The 22284-nt window shown below is 43.4% G+C and overlaps 1 protein-coding gene across 8 annotated transcripts in view; it reads right to left on the reverse strand.

Annotated features, from left to right (window-relative positions):
• FGFR3 (fibroblast growth factor receptor 3) overlaps positions 1-22284 on the reverse strand; it is a 104049-nt gene that overhangs the window by 34628 nt on the left and 47137 nt on the right. For 3 of the 8 annotated variants that reach the window (XM_069203939.1, XM_069203907.1, XM_069203923.1), the window contains 5 exons: positions 11428-11597; positions 5415-5538; positions 4922-5112; positions 2313-2460; positions 305-480 (listed from right to left, as the gene is read on the reverse strand). In XM_069203939.1, the coding sequence (XP_069060040.1) occupies positions 305-480; positions 2313-2460; positions 4922-5112; positions 5415-5538; positions 11428-11597 (809 nt within the window). Of the gene's footprint in view, positions 1-297; positions 481-2312; positions 2461-3566; positions 3718-4921; positions 5113-5414; positions 5539-11427; positions 11598-22284 lie in introns of all 8 variants that reach the window. The other 5 variants (XM_069203931.1, XM_069203879.1, XM_069203914.1 and 2 more) reach the window with 3 other exon arrangements.

The raw sequence follows: 22284 nt of genomic DNA on the forward strand, positions 1-22284 counted from the left end.
TTAGGCGAATTACGTGGGATGCCGTTGTCATGACTGACGCGTAAGGGAACTGTGGTATTAAAGTAGACCTCTCTTGAAGAAAAAATGACAAATGCATAAATACCCTTCAATACAGAACCTGCTCTATACATGACCCTGTTCGTGTGTAATTCCCTATTTCTTGAGTCTGGTGTATTGTGTTACTAGTCCAAGAACTTGGCTTAATCAAGGAACAAACACAATAGCAGAGAAAAGTTCGGACTGCCAGCCACAGAAAGAGAGTAGACAGGGAGAGGGTAGGAACCTTGTATCTACTTTCTGTTACCTGTCTCTTGAGAGGGAACTTTGAGACTTTCTGCACAGTGGCGGTGTTCATGGTCTTCTTGGAGGGCATCTTCATCTTGTAAGTAAAGATTATGATCACCACCAGTATAACAACTGCGACACATCCTGCAGCGGCAAGAATGCTGACAGAGGTGTCGACGTCTGGGACCGGCTCTGCTGTAGAATTGAAAGTAATCAAAGAAATAATAAGCTTCTTTCTTAACAATACCAGCACGACAATAGATGCTAGAACAGTGTTGAAGACAGAAGGCCTTTTTGTTTTCTGTCAACATCACTATGGTGCTTTTTAAAAGTCAATTCGTCTAATAAAGTTAAGAGGCTAAAAAAGTGAGATTTATGGAGGACTGTTCTGGGATCTTAGCACTCAATGGCATAGATGCACACATTCTGGACGTATGGCATGCAGAGTCCTGGACCGGTCAGACTTTGGGGCACTCACATGTAGCCCATGAAAGACTAGCACTCAACGGTCTACTCCAGCGTCATACACACACATTATATATTCCATATAGTAGCGCAATGCAAGGCACCTTGCTGCTGGATTCCCTGGATTCATCCTTAATGACAAAGGGCAATTTAAAAAGAATCAATTTGTCAAAATTATTACAGTGGCAACCTATAGCAATTAAATATATCAGTAGCATTTTGCTACTAGACCTTAAACACCAAAATATTAATGAAGCCAAACAAAGCTGTTGTCAAATCAGTCACCTTGATTTACTGAAGTGCAAGGCTTTCAGAAAAATAATTAATTCAAATAATTATTTTTTTGTTGTTTCAATTGTTAGAGCCACAAAATACTGATGCCCGCAGTAGTGAACAATCAAGAAGCAGCCGTGTAAAAAAAAAATAAAAAAAATACGATAATCGTTATATTTTGAAGTAAATATTAGGTGGAAGGAATGACACCTGGGACGGGAACAATTAATATTTAATGTTTTGAGGCAGCAATCCAGCACAGGTGCCGTACTTAAATACACACAGGAGAGCACAGCACACACATACAAATAAGGTTTGTGTAAAATTAACTGGCATTAATCCTAGACCGAAAAACATTTAAAATAGGAATTTAACAGCAATAAATTAATTTAAAAATATATAAAACATGAATTCAGAAATGCCAGACAGTGATGGTTTATTTAACATGTTTTCAGAATTTTCAATTTTGACTCCTCGGTTTAACTGCCAGCAGTCAAACGAGCATTTTGAAAAACTGCTAAACCGATGACACAACAGTGAAGGCTCCAGGCTGTTGGAGTACTTGTGACACTGGAATATGGACTCAACGGATGAAGATGAACTCCAGTCATGGGAGAGCTGCGCTCCTGCTGGGCAGAGGCAGAGACAGGCTGGCCATTCTAGCAAACGAGGCACAGACCCGCGATACAGCTAGCAAAGGCTCGATCACATTAAATCACAAGGGCAAATACCATGTGCAGATCCACTAGGCCACACTGGGTAGGATGTCCCATTACCAGCCGGTACAGCTAGCAAAAAAACACAAATGAAATGGCAATCAACAGGTATAAGCAGACGTAGCTAGAAATTGCCCAAAATTGTGATTCTCCAATTATGTTGCCCTTCACCACCTCTGCTGTTGAGATCACACCTTGCAGGTACCATTGTGTCCGCACAACAGTTCAGATGGTTGAGCATCTATTGCGTAAATCTACGTCCATCTCCTGTGTCAGAAGTTCCAACTGCATGGAACCAAGTCAGCCTTTATTTAAGAGCCGCATAATAAAAGTACCATGGAGGTGGGCAGGACACCCATAATTCACATGCTAAGAGCAGCTCTGCTGGAAACTAGGGGCTTCTAAACAACTTCTGTTGCAACTAGTCAGTAGCATAGCCGCTTGAAAATGACTTCCACAGTGGAATGCCCGGGGCAAGCAGGGCACAAACCGTCGGCGTGGCATTTCTGAATTACGTTTCTAAGCACCACTGCAGAGAAATACAAGCAGAGGTGCCAATATTAAAGAAAATACCTGGTGGCAGCACCGTGAGCCAAGCAGAATGATGGGAATAGCCAATAGAGTTCCCAGCGAGACAAGTATACTCCCCAGCATCCTCAAAAGTTACATTTCGCAAGAACAGAATTTCTAGCTCCTTATCCGAGGTATTAACACCTGCCGTCTAAAAAAGAAAAACAAACACACATATACAGAAAGGCGGAAACGGAGAACAAGCAAGATTCCCAGCAAAGGCACCAAAGGCATATTTGCAAATCAAGGTCACTGTGGCCCCCTGGCCAGAGTGCATTATTGGAGCATTTCAGCAACCTGCAAAGGAAAACAAGCCAAAGTACCCTTCACCAGACCTTTTACTCTGTCCCACTACGGAAGCATGCACATCGAAAAGGCACCATGGAAGACACTCCCGGAAGGCTATGACTGGACGGCGGATAGCGCCAAAGTGGAGAATTCTGGAAACAAGTGCTAAAGGTGTAATGCAAATTAGAAATAGCAAAAAGCTAAAGGTGGTTACACGAACCAAAAAATTGAAAAATGGCAACTACACACCAATAGTTGGCCGTGCTGGTTACCAACTACAGAGATGCCACAGTCACAGTAACTGGATTTTATTAGCAGTGTCTTCTAAAAATGGTGGTCTGTAATATACACCTGGTCTTCCCCCAATTTCATTTAATAAATGTAAGTTTATTTTTAGGAATAGAAATACAACCAGCACCAATAATCCACTTGGACAGGAATCCAAGAATGTGCCGTCGCCTTAGATTAAAATATATTCTCATACCCCCCAGAAAAATTTGAGATGTCATCAGCTATGCCAACGACTCGTTTATTTTTTAAAAGGCGGGCCGCTTCTAATGTAGAATTCCTTATTAATTTCATGGCAACAATAAGAATTTTTAACTCTGTGAAGATAGTAGCACTGCTGAAAAAATGTGATCAAATGTGTATAAGACACTATACAACTTGGTGTTCTGGGTGCTGTGTGTTGCACCATTTATATGAAATAAAGATCTTATTAAAAAATCTCTTAAGTTAAATTAAAAACCCCAGAGTTCTCAGGCCTGGTGACGTCACAGTGTGGCGGAACAGAAAGAGAAGAGCAGCCCTGTTCAGTCATGCCATCGGAGGTGTCTTCCATTGCAAAGCATGTGAAGGACAGAGAGAAGCGCCCAGGGACAGGCAGGACGGGACCTCCGAGAGGTGAGGGGCTCCACCGGTGGCCAGACCTTGCAAGTGCGTGCGCCCCAGGGCACTCGAGCGCTTTACCTGCTGTTGGTTTGTGAATGTTGAGCCAATAGGGGTTTTCTGCTGTGCCTACGAAATTTTTGGCTCTACACAGATATTCGCCTTCATCTTGCTCTGTCACATTTAACAACGTTAGCTTAACATCGGCTTCAGCGCTTTTACTGATTGAGGTCTGTGGGACGGACAGAAACCTGAACTTCAGTACAGCCAAATGACACTTGCACAGAGGAGCGGTGCAGCCAACCACCACCCACTACTTGCATTGAACAGACAGATGTGTTCCCAGCTCGGGCTGCTCCCCTATACTTTGGCCTTGCCCACACACTGGATTATGTACCACCAGGAAAAAACATACACACAGCACTACCCGCATAATCAATTCTGCTCATATCTGTACAGTGCTGGGGATAACGAGAGGCTGTGCAGATTTTAATGCCAGCTCAGGGAGTCCCTAATCAAGGGAGTCTAGCTCTCTGCGCTGCTTTTATAAATGCATCTTCTATCAACTGACTCTAAATTACAAACTGGAGACGAGACGGAAGCAGGATTCACCAGAGACTGAGTTGGGCTTTCGTCTTCTTACGGGAGGCTGGCATTCAGTGCTGGGCTCCCAGACTATCAGGTCAGGCAAGGGGTATGCAGGGTGGTCAGTCCAAGGCTCCATCCAAGGCCTGGGGGAGGTACTAGTCAAACATTTCAGCTTAGAATGCAAACCGCCCCTGGTGCAGAAAATCGTTCTAGTACTTACTAATGAGGGGTAGGCATCAAGCCTTAAAGTGTTCTGTTAAACTATGACCCTCTTTTATTCTCTCTGGTGTACTTCTGGACTCCCCCAAAATGACTCTCTCAACCACACTTCTGTAAGGCATACTTCTGTACTGCAATTGTCATTATGTGAAGAACAACTCTCTCGCAATACATTAATTACTCTAGTAACTTCAAGCATAGGCATGTTAGCACAACTTTTCAATGACTACTTAGCGCTGCAACAAGATTGACTCTCATAAAACCCCCAACACCGACGCCGATCGATGCAGTAATATGTCATACTGTCTATGCAAGTAACAGACGTAAGAGTCTTACTGCACGGATGGAGACTGTGGGTGGACTGCTTTGTGTGAGGGGCACGCTCAAGGAGGGGCTAGTGTTTGCCCCCCCCCCCCAACTCTTTTTAAGTACATATTGCATTTTCTCTCTGCTACAAAGAAATCATAGTGGGTGACGGAGACTACAGCAGAGTAGCTTTTAGATCTTGATTTAAAAAGGTGTTTTACCATGTCACACCCTATTTTCTTATCTATTATTTACATTCTATTCCCCTACCCCACCTTCAGTCTCCCCAAACAAACCAAAGACATCAGGGCAGATGAACTGACCTTAAGCACAGTGACATACGGGTTCCCATCAGGTCCAAACTTGCTGCCATTAACCTCCACGTGTTTCAGCCACTGGATGTGCGGCTGAGCATCACTGTATACCTTGCAATGGAACTCCACATCGCTTCCTACCACCACAGTCTTGTTGGAAGGCAATCCCGCCTGGAGGATGGGCCGGTGAGGAGAACGTTCTAAAAACACAATATTTGGACAAGGTCTTTCAGTTGCTTTGACAGTCATCAGACAGCTACTTCAAATTCTGTGACCGAAGTTCATTATAGCAAAGTGAAAAATGCACGGAAATTAGGCTTTTTTGTCTCCACTTAAGTGCACAACTTCTTGACACTTCAAGCACACACGCTCCATCAAATCTGTTTCCATGCACTAGGGCTTCAGTACAATACAGATTAAAGTATAGCTGTGCTCGCAGTAGGCCTACTCGTCAATTCTTTTGGAAAAGCAAAAATAAATAAATAAATGGCCCAAAACTTACCAAGGACATCCAATGTGTAGGTCTCTCGGATGGTGCCGTACTTGTTTGCCACCACACATGTGTAATTTCCCCGATCGGATGGGACTACACTCTCCATCACCAAACTCCACTGCTGGTGTCTTAGCTGAGAGGACCAAAAGTACAGACCATTACCAATACAGAGAACAGAACAACAAAATAATTCAAATCAGGTCTTTGCCACATTGTGATCTGACAGACAAAAGCAATGCACTTAAGAGTCATATTTAGCACAAATCATCCTTTGTGGTTCGGTGACGGACTGCTCAAACGCCAATATTTGCTTTAGCTATAAAACCTACCTCTGAATTCCGCAATCAAAAAGAAACTATTGAATTGGGCGCAGAATCATTTGCATAGGGGTGGAACAAAACTGAACTAGAAGCATGACCTTATAGGCAGAGCCTGAGGGTCATTAATAAGTTTTGTGATGAAACCCACAGGTAAGATTTAAGGATGGAGAAGCGAGACTTGAGCGGCTCAAGTCAATGAGCTTAGAAATGCTAGAGCTTGTTACAAGGGGGTTGAAGCACAGCTGGAGGAGTAGATCTGGTTATTGCTGCACACACAGAGAACAAGAGTCATGACCCAAGTGGCCATGACATGGCCAGAGGACTAGAAAGCCCAGCCCGACGCAGCTTAAGCACTACCAAAGGGCATGGTCAGAGAACTGCACTGAACTCTTTCCTGCAGCAGTTATCTGGCCTTGGCTTTGCAACCGAGCAGCAAATACCAGATCCATGTTCTGATGAAAATGTTCTGGGCAAGATATGGGAGAAGACCACAACAGGCGATTAGCACTGCACAAAGATCTGAGGGCATGGTGTGACTTGGATTTATTCATTTTTTGTCCTTCTTGGCTTTCTGCAAAGACTGCACCCACATTCATGAACCCAGTGAGGCTGTGTGCCCCGCAGGCATGTGAGTTAAGACAGCGGTCTGGGAAGAGATAATCCTCACATTTTAATTCTCTTTTCAGGGTCACTTAATGTACCCATGCTTACAATATTATAGATTCCAGCAAGGATTTGGACACCACCATGCTTTGTGAAATTTCATGTGATATGTCATAATGAATTCCACTGAATCGAGAGCGAAGATAAGCAGCCATTAGCTGCACTTGAAGAGTTTAAACTCTCGATGCCTTGAACAACAAAAACCCCACTTCCCGCCTCTCACCATTACGCAAATAGATAAACTTATGAGGTTGTAAAAGGAGGAATGTAAAAACGAAGCTTCCACAGCTCTGCTCCTACATTTGCTTTGGCAAATGCACCACGTAGTGAGTAAGAGAGGGTACAACCCGGTAGGAAGGATGTATCATTTAGAAAAGATTGTGAGCGCCTAAACCATGCTGGTCCAATTAGGTAGCCCACCCATCTCATCAATAAACTAAACACGTTTACCATCAACCGCTGATGATTAAGACACGGAACGCTCGATGCAGAACTGGACACGGAATCCTCATCAGGGACAACAGTACAAGCAGTGTGAATGGAAATAATCAGCTTTCTCTATTGCGCTTATTTGGGACTGCCCATTTCTAAATGCTCTGAATGAGTCAGACACAAGAGCATCAATACAGGGTCACAGAGCTATTTTCTTAAAATAATTGCATCTATTTTATTTTTCAGAATATAACTGGGCTAAATCAACAGGCACTTGGTGGTGATTTGGTGAGGTTCACACTTTTATTTTCATGAAGGCAGGTGAGTATCACAATCAGGACGTTTAGGAACGCAAAAACCCCTTTAAACATCCAGCCCTTGAATAATATTTCACAATTGGCAAATCTGCCACCAAAACACATCTCACTGGGGTCATAGGTAGGTACGTGGCACCTAATGCTGACAGTGACAGTCCAATAAGAGACCCGAGCAGAGCGAAGGCCGCTCGCCCCGCTCCCTGTGTGCGGTCACCTCCTAATACACAAAATGGCGGCTCATGGTAGCGCGCGCCAAGTGTGTGACAGACCACTGCAGGCACGGGTTATCGTCACACTCAGAAGTAGTTATCCTTAAGTGGAAGGGCTTGGAATTTAAAGTGCTCCACCCTTGCCCCACAACGTGGCACACTCCTCGCGGAATGTATAGTGAAACCAGGACTGCAGGAGCAGCAGTGAATACTTGTGAAGTCATGAAGCTGCATGACCAATGAACTGCAGCTATAGGACTTGCTGACCGACCGCTGTGATAACAGCATTTAAAGCTTTAATTGTTACTGTGTATGAAAATATAAATAAAAATATACTTAAACAGGAACAGAAATTAAAAAATGGACTGTATATTGCTTGCTGATGTGTCAGAAGACATTACGAACGCCAAAACGAGCTAAAAGGTTCGTGGCCCTATGGACCCTTCATGCTCCAAAAACATGAACCCAAAGGCGGGAACTCTGTCGGTGCGCACGTTTAGAAGCTATGCGGACTGAAGGGTGGTTATTCGCGCACATCGCTCTCTGCCACCTCAGTACATACACCACCTCAAATCAACTCGTTGCCGATGGGTTAAACCTTTCCTAGAGCATTCTCCTTCTGCCTAGGCCGTGTGGGAATTTTTATTGAGACTGGACCATCGTGAATCGCGGACTACCCTTGTGACTCATTTCATGCATTCCAATAATCCATTAAAGATTATAAATTGTGCGAATATCGAAAATTGTGACGGCGCAACACCAGGCCTTGATTACATGCGCATCTGTGTCTCCCTGGGAATGCAAAGCTCTGATCCCTCTTAAGCAGTAAGAGGGGTAAAAAAAAAAAAAGCTCTTAGTACTGTCTGTCACCTTGGTACCAGCCAAGGCAAGTGGCAGGCACCATCTGACCAGAGGTCAGTAATTAGCAAGTAAAGAATGTTAATGACTTGGCTGCCTTGCTTTCGCCACCGAGCACGGGGTGAGGGCACAAGGCCCTTTCTCTTTTAATGATAATTGGCTGTGCCGAGTTGAGTACCTTCTGCTGGGCCTCCCCAGACAACCTGCCTCTTCCCTACACTTCAGCTGTGAAAAGGCGTTGTGTTTGTGTACCTTTACCCAGTGGGGCCACGCTACAATGAGCCGCAATCTAGGTTATGAGCAACTGCCAGTCCAAACACACTGCACAAACATGTATGTACTCTGTTGTCTACAAGACACAAGCAACTGCATTTAGAATGTTGCCGTCGTTATGTTTAGTGGAGAAAATCAAAGGGGTGTCATGTTCTATCCCCAAAACCCTTATGGCTCAGTAGTTTTTACGGGAAAATAAAATAGCCAATTGCACTTTTATGCATCAATTATTGTCCTTATGTACGCCCATTCTACACTGCAAAGTATACTTTGTTTGGTTCACCCATCCCATCTGCATCAGTCGCCCGGGGTGCCTTATTATGTATATTATTGCATCTTTGGGTTCTCTGGAAGGGACGTAGGACATTACAAAAACGTTCCACACCTTACCAGGGGTCTTTTACTTCGGACTGTAATTCGTTCGTACTAACAGGGTTTTGTTCAATTAAAGCAATTTTCCTTATTTCATTTTCAGAAGAGGGGACCCTTGTAGCCACAGGCTTGCAATACTCTGGTTATTATGCTATGCTATTACATTTCCATAGTATGGGTAGGTCCACCAAAGAGGTAAATATTGCATACAGTGCTACTGGAAATGCTCGCATTCAATATATACAAACAAGATGTGCTGGTTGTTTACATTCATATAAGAACACCGAAATGCTGTATAGGGAAGAAGTTTTCTATTTTTTTCCCTTATTGCTTCATAACGCACAGCCACTGCTGTGGTACAGGTGACGTGTGTTTTGCTCCCTAATGGCACAATGTGATATTGGTTTGGAAGTTGGATGTATTTGGACTCCATTCTTACACTCTAGTGAAGATCTAGTCTTGAGGAAATGATAAGCGGCCCGTTAAAGTGAGGTAAAAACAAAAAATTCCATTATAGGGGTTGCAGAGAGCCTTTGAATGCCCCGCATTCGAAGGACGGCAAGACCGGAAATGCTGGTCTCATTTAGCCTATTCCAACCCCCAACAATTTCATAAGTACACATATATATATATATATATATAATCTTTTTGAGGGGGGTCTACCCCTTGACAAATGGGCCTTTATGAAGCAGGATAAACAGCACTTGCTGCGCCTACAGAGTTGAAAGACTTTATTACTTTCGGAATGGACTACAAATTCGACTGCATTTACCATGATGCATTGGGGTTGGACTTTGTTGCTGGAGTGTAGGCAGTGTGCTCCCTTTCTTTGTAATTTTGTCTTTGGACGGCTCCCTTGAGCCACGGCTGACGAGCCTTGGGAGGCACCTGTGCGTCATGAGAGGTACATAAACCTGAGAAAACATTTGGCGGCATTTCAAGCAAGCCCCTATACCATGCTGCTCCCTGCTGATGATGGGCTAAACCCAGAAACACGTGTACAGGGATAAACAGCACTTGCTGCGCCTACAGAGGTGAAAGACTTTATTACTTTCGGAATGGACTACGAATTCGACTGCATTTACCATGATGCATTGGGGTTGGACTTTGTTGCTGGAGTGTAGGCAGTGTGCTCCCTTTCTTTGTAATATATATATATATATATATATATATATATATATATATATATATATATCTTTTTGAGGGGGGTCTACCCCTTGACAAATGGGCCTTTAAAATGTACATATCACCCAAATTAAATAAGAATGAAAAGTAACTTCATCTAATTGCTAATCTGAAATAATGGACCTGAAGTAATGGTGTGGGAAAATTATAGATCTGAGATAGAGGCGGAACACCTCTGAAAACTGCAAACGGTTGGTCGTAAAAGGCCGTAAAGAACGATTATATGTGTATGCGCTTACTAAATACACTGGATTAGTACCCAATTTATTCCTCTGAAAACCGAGTTTTGATGGATAAAAACCAGGTAAAAATATCCTCGAATAAAAGAATCAGGGAGCCCCAGTTTATCATGGACCTTAATAAAGGTGGGGTTATTTACACCCAAATTAAGATGCTAATCCATTTTCCATCTATACACAAGCCTTACATGTTTGGCTGCTCTCACTGCACAAAACGCAGTATTATAAAAATCCTTTATCTCACTGGTAACAATTAAATATGGAAACTATTTCACAGTTCTCGCAATAGGGAACTCTTCGTCATAAGGACAGACCCAAACACTTGCTAGAGATTTACTCGTCCCGGCTACTAGGATTATGCGGCATGAAAGACCAGAATTTCATGAACAGACAAGGTTTACATGCATGGGAGATTTTATTGCACAATATGCAGTGGTTTAAAAATCCAATTTCACAGACACCTACGGAAAATAGTTTAATAGTGCCTGTGCTTAGTTGCTCTTTGAAGAAAAGAGTGTTTTTCCAGCTAACTACCCCAAAATATACATGTTATAGTAATTTTCCAGCTAACTACCACAAAATAAACATGTTAAATTAAAAATACATAGTGCCTAATATGGTCCTTTGTTGCCTTCTCTGGTTTCCTTCGGCCTCATGGCTTAGGCCATTAGAATTCCTCAGTGCAATATTATTATTTGTATATCTGCAGACACACGTGAGAAGTGGGAAACCAAGGTAACATGTACATCTTTATCAAATGCCAAGCAAGATGCTGCTGCCATACTCTCAACGCATCATATCTACCAATTCAAAGTAATCTCTGCTATCCCTCACTCACACCATCAATCTACACACTTGTACACTGCCCACTGCCTTCACTCCGACACTCACTTATTCAAAGTATTGTCAACACAAAGTTGCAAGGACCTCTAGAAACGACAGCTGAAATTACAACTGCTAGCACGAAGATCCCTCCATTTTGGATTATGAAGAGAAATCACTTTTAGATACATCATGTTCTAAGATCCCACAAAAAGCAGAAACGAATATGAGTGAGCAAAACACACACAGTGTTAGAAGCAACTGGACTGCTGGTAAATCAGCAACAAGGGCGGCTAATATTGTGGAGAAGGTGTCATGCAAGTGATTCTTACCTTTATGCCCCCAATCCGATGCTCGCCTTTGAACTCCTTGCCGTTTTTCAGCCAGGTGATGGATGGCGTTGGCTTTCCTGCAGCTGGGCATCGGAAGCGCACCGTGTTGGCTGCGGGCACTGCAAGCAGTTTCTTCTCCATCCATTCCGGTCGCGTGAATTTTGGTGCATCTAAAGAAAACCACGTTTTGAGTCTGGGTAAGGGTGTGGTCTTTAGTCAGGCGCGGCTTTTGTGTTTTTGCTTTTAATAAAAACCATGCACGTTTGTATAGGTATGGTGTGTGAATGTAAATATACATAAATATATAGAATGCAAATTTAGATGTGGAGCACTAGGAAACCATTCAAGTGTACGCAGTGCTTGAAATGGAAAAATTTAAGTGCAGGTACTCTGTGCCAGAGTACCTGATTGTTTCCCAGAAGTGCTGGTACTCTCCAATTAAAAGTATTACGTTTTTCTTGAGATGTGCCGGTACTCTCCCTCTCAAAATAAAAAAAAGTGCTGGTACTCCGTACAGGACAGTACCGACCCATTTAAAGCAGTGAGTGTACGTGAAATGTGATTTTCCATATATGTACGAGACTTTACATTAGGGGACACAGATTTCCAACTTGATTAAGGGATTTGCTCAGCGTCAACATTGTTGCTCAAATGCCAGAGGCAGATCTCTAACCCAGGTTTCCACGTTTCAAAGTTAGCAAATCAGCCACTCCAACCCATCAATACAGGTACAGGCCATCGGCTCGCAAAAGCGAACAGGATATGAAGCAGGATAATTCAGAAAGGGAAACATCACTGTTGGGTAGACTAAAGTCAGCCTGCACATTTTGATGAACATACTGGCCAGTCCATCCAGGCAACTGCAGCAAAACCTTGGTATGGAGCAGTATATGCATAGGCACCTAGGATGCTCTTTGGAATAGAAGTATGTCAGAGTATTTTTATGGACGAACACACACAGATTTGTAATAATTGTTCACGCTTAGTATTAAAACAGAATACACTGGAAAGGGTGACAGAGAACTTTAACCTGCAACTACAGGGAGTGCAGAATTATTAGGCAAGTTCTATTTTTGAGGATTAATTTTATTATTGAACAACAACCATGTTCTCAATGAACCCAAAAAACTCATCAATATCAAAGCTGAATATTTTTGGAAGTAGTTTTTAGTTTGTTTTTAGTTTTAGCTATGTTAGGGGGATATCTGTGTGTGCAGGTGACTATTACTGTGCATAATTATTAGGCAACTTAACAAAAAAAAATATATACCCATTTCAATTATTTATTATTACCAGTGAAACCAATATAACATCTCAACATTCACAAATATACATTTCTGACATTCAAAAACAAAACAAAAACAAATCAGTGACCAATATAGCCACCTTTCTTTGCAAGGACACTCAAAAGCCTGCCATCCATGGATTCTGTCAGTGTTTTGATCTGTTCACCATCAACATTGCGTGCAGCAGCAACCACAGCCTCCCAGACACTGTTCACAGAGGTGTACTGTTTTCCCTCCTTGTAAATCTCACATTTGATGATGGACCACAGGTTCTCAATGGGGTTCAGATCAGGTGAACAAGGAGGCCATGTCATTAGATTTCCTTCTTTTATACCCTTTCTTGCCAGCCACGCTGTGGAGTACTTGGACGCGTGTGATGGAGCATTGTCCTGCATGAAAATCATGTTTTTCTTGAAGGATGCAGACTTCTTCCTGTACCACTGCTTGAAGAAGGTGTCTTCCAGGAACTGGCAGTAGGACTGGGAGTTGAGCTTGACTCCATCCTCAACCCGAAAAGGCCCCACAAGCTCATCTTTGATGATACCAGCCCAAACCAGTACTCCACCTCCACCTTGCTGGCGTCTGAGTCGGACTGGAGCTCTCTGCCCTTTACCAATCCAGCCACGGGCCCATCCATCTGGCCCATCAAGACTCACTCTCATTTCATCAGTCCATAAAACCTTAGAAAAATCAGTCTTGAGATATTTCTTGGCCCAGTCTTGACGTTTCAGCTTGTGTGTCTTGTTCAGTGGTGGTCGTCTTTCAGCCTTTCTTACCTTGGCCATGTCTCTGAGTATTGCACACCTTGTGCTTTTGGGCACTCCAGTGATGTTGCAGCTCTGAAATATGGCCAAACTGGTGGCAAGTGGCATCGTGGCAGCTGCACGCTTGACTTTTCTCAGTTCATGGGCAGTTATTTTGCGCCTTGGTTTTTCCACACGCTTCTTGCGACCCTGTTGACTATTTTGAATGAAACGCTTGATTGTTCGATGATCACGCTTCAGAAGCTTTGCAATTTTAAGAGTGCTGCATCCCTCTGCAAGATATCTCCCTATTTTTGACTTTTCTGAGCCTGTCAAGTCCTTCTTTTGACCCATTTTGCCAAAGGAAAGGAAGTTGCCTAATAATTATGCACACCTGATATAGGGTGTTGATGTCATTAGACCACACCCCTTCTCATTACAGAGATGCACATCACCTAATATGCTTAATTGGTAGTAGGCTTTCGAGCCTGTACAGCTTGGAGTAAGACAACATGCATAAAGAGGATGATGTGGTCAAAATACTCATTTGCCTAATAATTCTGCACTCCCTGTATTAGTACACACAAATACAGACATACACACATGCACCCACCCCAGCAGCAGGCACCCCATCATCTGCATTGCTTGAACTGCGTGGAAAGTGGCCCTGGGAACAGCTTTATGTGCACCAACAGTTTCGGAAGGTTACAGCTAAAGGACCCTGGCTCTCGTCATACTTGCCCTGGCTTCCAAACACACTGCAAGTCCAGCACCATACTGCACAGATGCTTCCTTGAGTGCTTGCAGGAAATATTGACAGCTGGCTCCTGTAAACATCTGTTCTGCCACGGAATTCTAACTGTACTGTCACAGGAAGATGTACTTCCAACTGAGAAATATGGCAGAATCAACTCATCCACACTTCAAACAAAATCGTCAATTAAAAAAAAAGGTGACCTAAATAGTTCTGCATGCTTGTCGAGGGAGGGGCTATATCAGGGGGGTCTTGAATGGGGCAGAGATGGAAATAAAGGCAGCAGTCGCCCTCTTCAATCTTTACACGGGTATATGGACAGATAAAATAACAGGCACATTTGAAGAGCACATGCCCACCCAAGGAAGTATCTGGGTGTTTTGAGCTCAGAAAGATTAAAGAATCAATGAAACTACTTAGATTGCAAAATGTCACATTGGAGTCAAATATAAAATGAACCACCATAACCACAGGAAAATAGTGTTGAAATAGCTATTTCTTAGCATAATGGATTACAAGAAGTTACTCAGGAGGGCAAAAGCCAGAGGAGGAAACCGAAAAATACACTAAGTATGGAAGGCCAAGACTTTTCTACACAATTTTGTATAGTACTTATTGGACCTAATTGTTGCCTCAGACTGCGAAGCTCGTGGAAGGAGGAAATACAAAAGTGACTGGAGACATTAGGGACCTGAATTCATGAACCAGTGGTTAGGTTCCATAATCACAACACAAAAACACATAACTCAAAGCTTCATACATGCGGAAAAGAAGAAATAGAAGGGAAGGAATCGATCTCCTAAGCAACATTCATTGGGCCTTGCAACTATCAAGGAGAATGCAAATAGAGAACATGTGGTAGAATTCCAAGGATGCCACAATTGACAGGGGAAGAAGAAATAAGGATGCCACAGATGACACTGGTGGCAAGTACACTAATGCAACCTCTTAGAAGTGGTTGAAGCCGCTAGAGCGCAGGCTGCACACGGAAGCAGAGAAAATGACCTCTGCAGTATTTTCTTCATGGAAGTGTCTTTTATTAGGATCCTTAAAAATGTAGTCAGGCACCTCAACTCTTTTTAGCAGTTTTATGTAGGGCGAATCAGGCCCAAAAGTATAAGAGTGCTTTACATGACCACCTGATTAGTTGGATTTGTTTTTGCCACAGGGAGATTAAGTGACTTGTCCAGAAGTACAGGATATTAAATCGAAATAGGGACCTGGATCCCAGTGTCAAAGCCAGCAGCTCCGGCCTTCAGGCCGCATCCCCTTCTTAATAAATCAAAGATGGGTCCGATGAAGTCGGGGACGAACAACGTATGTAGGTGGTTCATTAATGGGCTTCATTCAGTAACGATACCTCACAGAAACAAACAGTACACAACAGTAATAAAAAAAAGACCAAGGCCCCGACAGGAGTCGATAAATATATTCACATTCCTCCAGCGTGGTCTCCAGGTACTGCCGGGGACGGGGAGAGATTAGCGCCCCTGGGGCCCGCAGATTAGGCGTCCAGGATGGTGAAAGAGGCCCGTCAATCCTCGCCCAGCACGAGGGCACCGCTCTGAGGCGGGCAAGCAGACGAGAGGCTCCTGGCACCGGGCGCTTTCAAAGGCTTCACAGAAAGCCTCTCTCAGCGCCCCACGGGGCTGCCAGTTGTGTCTCTGGGCAAAACAAACACAGCTTCTGGAGGGCGACGCTAATAACTAATGTGCACGTATTTCACTCCTTGTGCACCTCACTCGCTTCTGTGAGACCACAGGCACAGCCACGAACCTATGGATTACCAGCTGGCTTCAATGAAAGAAATTAATCTGCTCTTCATCTAGGGAAGAACTTTACAGCGGTAAATGGCAGTGATTTAGCAATGAACGAATACCACAAGACTGTGTGGATTTAGTGGACGGGAATTTTCCACAGTGGAAATCCTGCCTGCACACGGCATGGTGGCCAGGCTTTCCCAAAGTTGCCATGACAGTCACGGTTTTCACCATATGTTCCAGCTAATTTCAGTCAATTTAGCACATTTCCCGGTTTTAGGTCGATTCTACTAGACAATGCATGTGTTGTCTGTTGCAGGGCATATTGCGCTTACCATGAACAGAGTGCCTTGAGGCCAGCCCACTGCTTACCACTGGTTGGGGGTCTCTTGTCACTTTGTTTTGCCTGCTTTTGATTCGATTCGGGTCCCTGATTCTCAACCATGTACCTGTCCTTCCAGAGAAGTATTGCCCCTTTTACCATGTGTGCTCGCCTGGTGTCTGTGATCCATGTTAAGGATCTACTTTTTCATTTTGTGCAAGCACTCACAGAGAGCATGTGTTTTTGATCAGTCTCTCTCTCTCGTGTACTTCTCTCCGCCATGCGCTGCTGCCTGTCCTGTGTGTTTCTCTTCAAGCCCCTCCACGTTGTTTGCCTGTGTGTTTCTCAATGCTACACCAGTCCCTACCCACTGATTCTGCATCCCCCTGCCCTCCTTGTGTTGCTTCAGTCCCCTCCCCCCCCACCGGTGTGTTCCTTCTAACCTTTAGCGTCCGTGGCTTCCGCCGCACCGCCCTGGTTTAAAAAACAAAAAAATGCTTTTGCGTGTTTTCCTTTGCTTTTAGTTACCAACCTTACTCTCATTCTAACTAAAAGTAAAAAAAAAAAAATATATATATATATGGGTAGCTGCATATTTTTTAAATTTAATTTGGCAATGCTGCACAGTATTGAGGATTTTTGTGCAGGGAAGATAAAAACCATTGGCAAAGTCAATAAATAGCTCACGAAGGTGGGACTTACGGGCTTTACTAATACTTGTTTAAACGGTGTCATCGTATCTCCAAAGAGGCAGATTTTCATGTGTTCCAGGGCTGGATTAAATAACCGCCCCTAACCCAACACAATTTAGCTCGTGTACATGCTACTGTTTGCAAAACTAGCATTTAATTCCCCTCGGTGCCTCCTTTTCTGTTTTCTACATTGATGAGAGCCGTCATTTAAAATCATAGCGATGGGAAATTATAGTGCTACTTCCAGGTTTGTGGACAGTCTGGGTTCTTGGTTTTTAAACACCCAGCCCCCTCGCACAAGGGCCTGGTATCAGACAAGGCTATCCGGAAAACAGCTGACATACGTACTTACTTATTAGCTACACAGTTGCCTTTTTGCAGACAGGCCAAAAGAACGACGTGTCTGAGACGGTATTTGAGCAAGCGTCTGCGATGCAGTGTGCAGGGAGGTGCGAGTCTGCGTGGGTGTGAGAACACTGTGGGTGTGCCTTGGGGCCTTCTGTGGCAAGCCCCAGCCCTGTGCGTTAGTGTGCTTGCCTTTCCGCCAGTACTTGTTTGGGTTTAGATTTCCTTGTACAATCTTATTTTTACTTGTGTGTGTACACAAACTTAGGTGTTTAATACTCTATTGAAACGTGCCTGAGTGGGGGAAGCGGTTGTTTCCAAGAGACGGGGTGGGGGCGAGGGTGATATCTAAAACTGTAGAAGTCATTTTTTTTTTTTTAATTGAAAGATCAGTGCTCATCCTTTAATCCCTGGCCCAAGTCATGTCCTCTCCACACTAAGACTTCCCCACACGCCTTCCTTAATTCCTGCTGTACAAACATCAGGGAAGAACAAAACGTAAAACTGTTGCTTAATATTTGTCTGATTCTCAGGACACGGAAATCATGTACTAAACGCAGGAAAATGTTGCAGACAATTCATTACCGTGCCATAACCTTGTACATTTACACACCACATGCTGCATCCAAATCCTGGAGGCCACGGATACAGATATCCTTTAGACAGTGCTGTACAACCCAACTTCTAAAATGAAAATCATGACCTGAATGGAACCCACTGGGAGGAACCTGCTGTCAGAATGTTTATCTTTGGAAAGAGTTAACTGATCTCAATACACGGCGAAAGTTAACGGTGTGGCGTTTACCTTTTCTTTCAGCCTCCTCCAGGGGGCAGTGTCTGACAGCGGCTGCGTTGAAGTGCTATAAACCTTGATCCCCAACAGCGCTGTGGAACGAAGGACAACGATAACAAACGGGAAAACGTGTCCCTCATCCGCAAATCCAGCTTGGAAAAAACTGTAGTAACTAAACGTTTCGGGCGCTGATGGCTGCGCATGCGTAGTAAAGTGGACAGCTCACGCATGTAGTTTGTTTTTCTGCGTTTGGGAATAACAGCGGGGCAAACCTTCCACATATAATGCCTCGGAAGGAACAGGCAGGCAATTTCACCTTAAAACGTGAACTCGCTATTAGATTTTGTTGTTTTCTATCCTGTGCTGTGTGAGGAAACACGATAAGGAGAAGAGTCGTAGGTCTCACACGCCTGTCTCCTGCCAGATGTTCTTCTCCGGCAAAAAAGGACGATTTTCTGAGCTCTTGGATGAGGTTAGGATTAAAAAGTAGATATTAGAATCTCTGGCATAAATGGAGAAAAACGGACAAGTAACAAGTCTGCTGTGGAATCTTAATCAGAATCTTCTCTCTCTCAAGAGGAACAAAGGAGCAGATATCATTATCCTGCATTCTTTCCCGTATCAGGGAAAACATGGGTTTTCCTAATCCCAAGGCACCCGGGATTTACACAGAGACTCTTCTTCTAAGGCATTTCCTTCAACATCCTCAGATGGATCTTCTGATACATCCACATGCTATTAATGTGGATCTCCATGAGTGGCAGGACCCAGTCAAGATTGCTGCTCAAGTTTATGCAAAAACTGTCCCCCCAAATGATATAGCAACTAAACTTCCTGATGCAATATCAGTGGATTCTATAGCGGGAAAGTTGGAGGGGAGAACATCCATGACAGAGGACCCCACTGTGAAAGATGCCACAGAAAAAAAAAATGAACTCTACCCCGAGGAAGGCCTATTTAGTTTCTCATTTGTCTTTGATGACAGGAATCTATGGAGGATACACTTCCTAATCCCCCCTTTCGGAGTTCAAGAGCCTCTTCAAAACAGTAGGGTAAAGAACAGAATGTTCCTATCGCCTAGAGGGTATGGAAACAGAGTTTCTTTCTGATATATCACTTAATACTCGCAAAGCTTCTACTCTGGCTGGTGGAGCATCAGCAGCGGCTAGACAAAGCCTATTCCTTAGAGACTGACACACAGATTGAACCCAGAAATCATCTCCTGTAAGTATGTCCTTTCAAGATTCACATTTTGTGTCAACAACTCGAGGAGAAAATGAAGTAAGTCTCTTTGACAACCTCCATAACACCAGCAGCAGCTAGTCCTCTATTAAGACAAGTATTCTCAAAACAAGTTTCACCGGAACAAAAATCAAGAGAGACAATAGTCCGATATCCTGCCTATATCAGAGGTGGCTTCCAGTTGCCAGAAGAGGGATTCAGTTCTTCAAGGATGTCTGGGAGAAGTCCATATTGCGCCAGTTCTTATCACGGCTCTGCGCTTCTGGAGTGGAAAGTTATGGTAAAAGTAACTGATGCCCGCATGGGTGGCACCTATATAGGTGGTCGCAACATCACATCCAGCGCCAACAACGCCACGCAGAGCCGAATGGAGCCACCTGACAGTACGCACAAGGGGTATTACACAGCAAAAGTTTCTGGATACAGCCTGACGACTGGGAAAAATCAAAGGAAAGGAATCTGCAGCTAGAAGTCTCCATCAGATATGTTAAATGCAGGAGACATTGTATGGAATGCCCTAGGCTCTTGCAAGATTTTGTTTAAAGATTCCAGTGCATATGGCCTTTTGCATTTTCACAGCCCCTTGGGCACTTCTGCAGCCTTTGATTCCAGTGTCTCTTTCCATCAAAGAGCCCTTGATATGGTAGATAGTTCAAGAGAATCTCAGGAAAGGGTTTCCCCTCTACATCTTCCCCTTCACTCCTATGAGTAATAAACAGATGCCAGACTCCTGGGTTAAGGGACAAGGACAACATGTTGGTTCAAGGCCTTGGGTCTACTCTAGAGAGTTGTATTTCCTCCAATTGGAGAGAGCTGATGGTGGTAGTCAAAGCCTTCAGGCCTTTGAAACAATTCAACCTGAATCATTATGTGTTGATAAGGCTGGACAATATGGTAACTATGTCCTATGGCAACCCCCAGTGGGGGTGAAATCTACTTCTTTAGGGATATGGGGACATTTTCTGGGTTTCTGGGAAGAAAGTCACCTCTTACCTTTGAAGGTCTATCTATGTCATGGAGATAGGCAATGTCCTTGCAGATACTCTCAGCAGACCATTATCACGAGTTCAAGAGCTACTTCTGATTCCTCAGGTGTTTTCAGTAAAATTGCAAGAAGTTTGGGACACCTGGTACAAGCCTCTTAATTCGAGACACTATCAGGTTTAAATGTTTCCATCTACATTCCACATAAACAAGGCCTTGTGACTGGATGTTCTTTCCATGATCTGTCGAATAACTGTTTTCCATGCTCCTTTCTCCTTGATCTAAAGAAAGGGGAGGGTGAGTTGATTCTGGTAGTCCCTTTTTGGGCTCAGACGTCTTGGTTTCCTCTGTTGAAGTCCCTTGCAACTCGGAGTTCTTGGAAAATTTTGCCTTATCCATGTCTCGTGCAGAATTTTTCTCTTTCAACTCTTAAAACCCAATGGGCAGAGTTTAGAGCACTTGGAGAGCCACAGGGTCCTTGGGAGAAAGGAGAAGATTTAGTAGGTAGACCTTAGGAGTTTGTCTCAAAGGGTCAAGGCTATGTCTTTCTTGGGAACACCTTTTAATGTTGAGGACTCTACAGAATGTACTGTTTGAGCCCTTAAATACTGTAGCTATTACATTTCTTATCATGTATACAGCATTCTTAGTGGCAATTACTTTAGCTAGCAAGGGTGGAGTGCTAGGAGCTGTTCTATGGAGACCCGCATTGCTTTCTTTTTCTGAGGATGGAGCGATTTTGCATCCACATAATTTATTTTTACCAATGGTGCATTCTTCTTTTCATAGATCTCAGGAAGTACTGCTACCCAAATTTACGGTTCATCCATCTTCAGAGAAGGAAGGAAAAGTTCAACTTCTGAATGTGGTTAGAGTCCTTTCTGCCTGATTTGTAGAGAACCAGTAAGATCTGCAAGTGTGACAATCGTTGTGGCTTTTGATAAGGGAAGGCTAGAGGAAGAAAGCTTCTTCCCAGACTATTAGTCGTTGGATCATGCCAACTACTGCTAGGTTTCCAGTTCAAGGAGGGCTCCAGGGCAGATTGAGGAGTGTGCCCGCTTCATAGGCAGAGTTCAATATCATCCCTCTTTCCGAGATTTGCAGAGCAGCTAAGTGGACAAGTACTCACACTTTTGTCTGTTATTACAGACTTACTGGACTACATAAAATGGACAAACAATTCGGGGCTTTTGTTGTTAAGCTCTGCTGTGTCATAATAGTGTGGGATTCAATAAATTACTGGGTGTGCACTGAAGTCTTGTATGACATAGGTTATTAAATAAATCCATTGTTACTTTGGCACTCCTCATTAGTAACAGGGCCATTCTTTTGCATCGTTCTTTTGACGTGAACGATCAAAAGCTTTCACAGAACAATCAAAAGCATAGGCATACCCATTTCTGCCGCACACTACATCAGAGATCAGAACAATGTTGCAACCTAAGGCGTTGTTTCATTAGAAGATGATCTGTCACTCTACCATCACTGCCTTGTTTCGTACTGCTTGTGAATCAAGGCGATAGAGCCGACCAGCTTTTAAAATTACGATGCTCAAGGGTGAGAACTAACCTTTAATGTAATTTCCAAGGAACAAATAACATTAAAAAAAACAAGCGCTAAAAAATCCTCTCTGGTTTACAGTAGAACATAAACTCTTGCATGGCCATAATAAAAGTGGAGAAATAAAACAATTGAGACTGCAGAGTCAATGAGATCTTCACCTTGCTCTCACCTCTCTTGGATAATGTAAAAGAAAAAAAAAATCAACTACCTGGAACAAGAACTACAGTGCACACATTTTACATTCAATGTTTGTGCTATATCTAGTCAATGTAGGTTCGCATATTTTCCAGTTATCATCAATCCATGTGTACAAACAAGGGGTCATTGATTGCTTTTTTGGTTTGTTTTTTCATGCTCTTTTTTTCAATTAATT

The sequence above is a fragment of the Pleurodeles waltl genome, chromosome 1_2 (assembly GCF_031143425.1).
Source record: "Pleurodeles waltl isolate 20211129_DDA chromosome 1_2, aPleWal1.hap1.20221129, whole genome shotgun sequence".
Classification (NCBI taxonomy): domain Eukaryota; kingdom Metazoa; phylum Chordata; class Amphibia; order Caudata; family Salamandridae; genus Pleurodeles; species Pleurodeles waltl.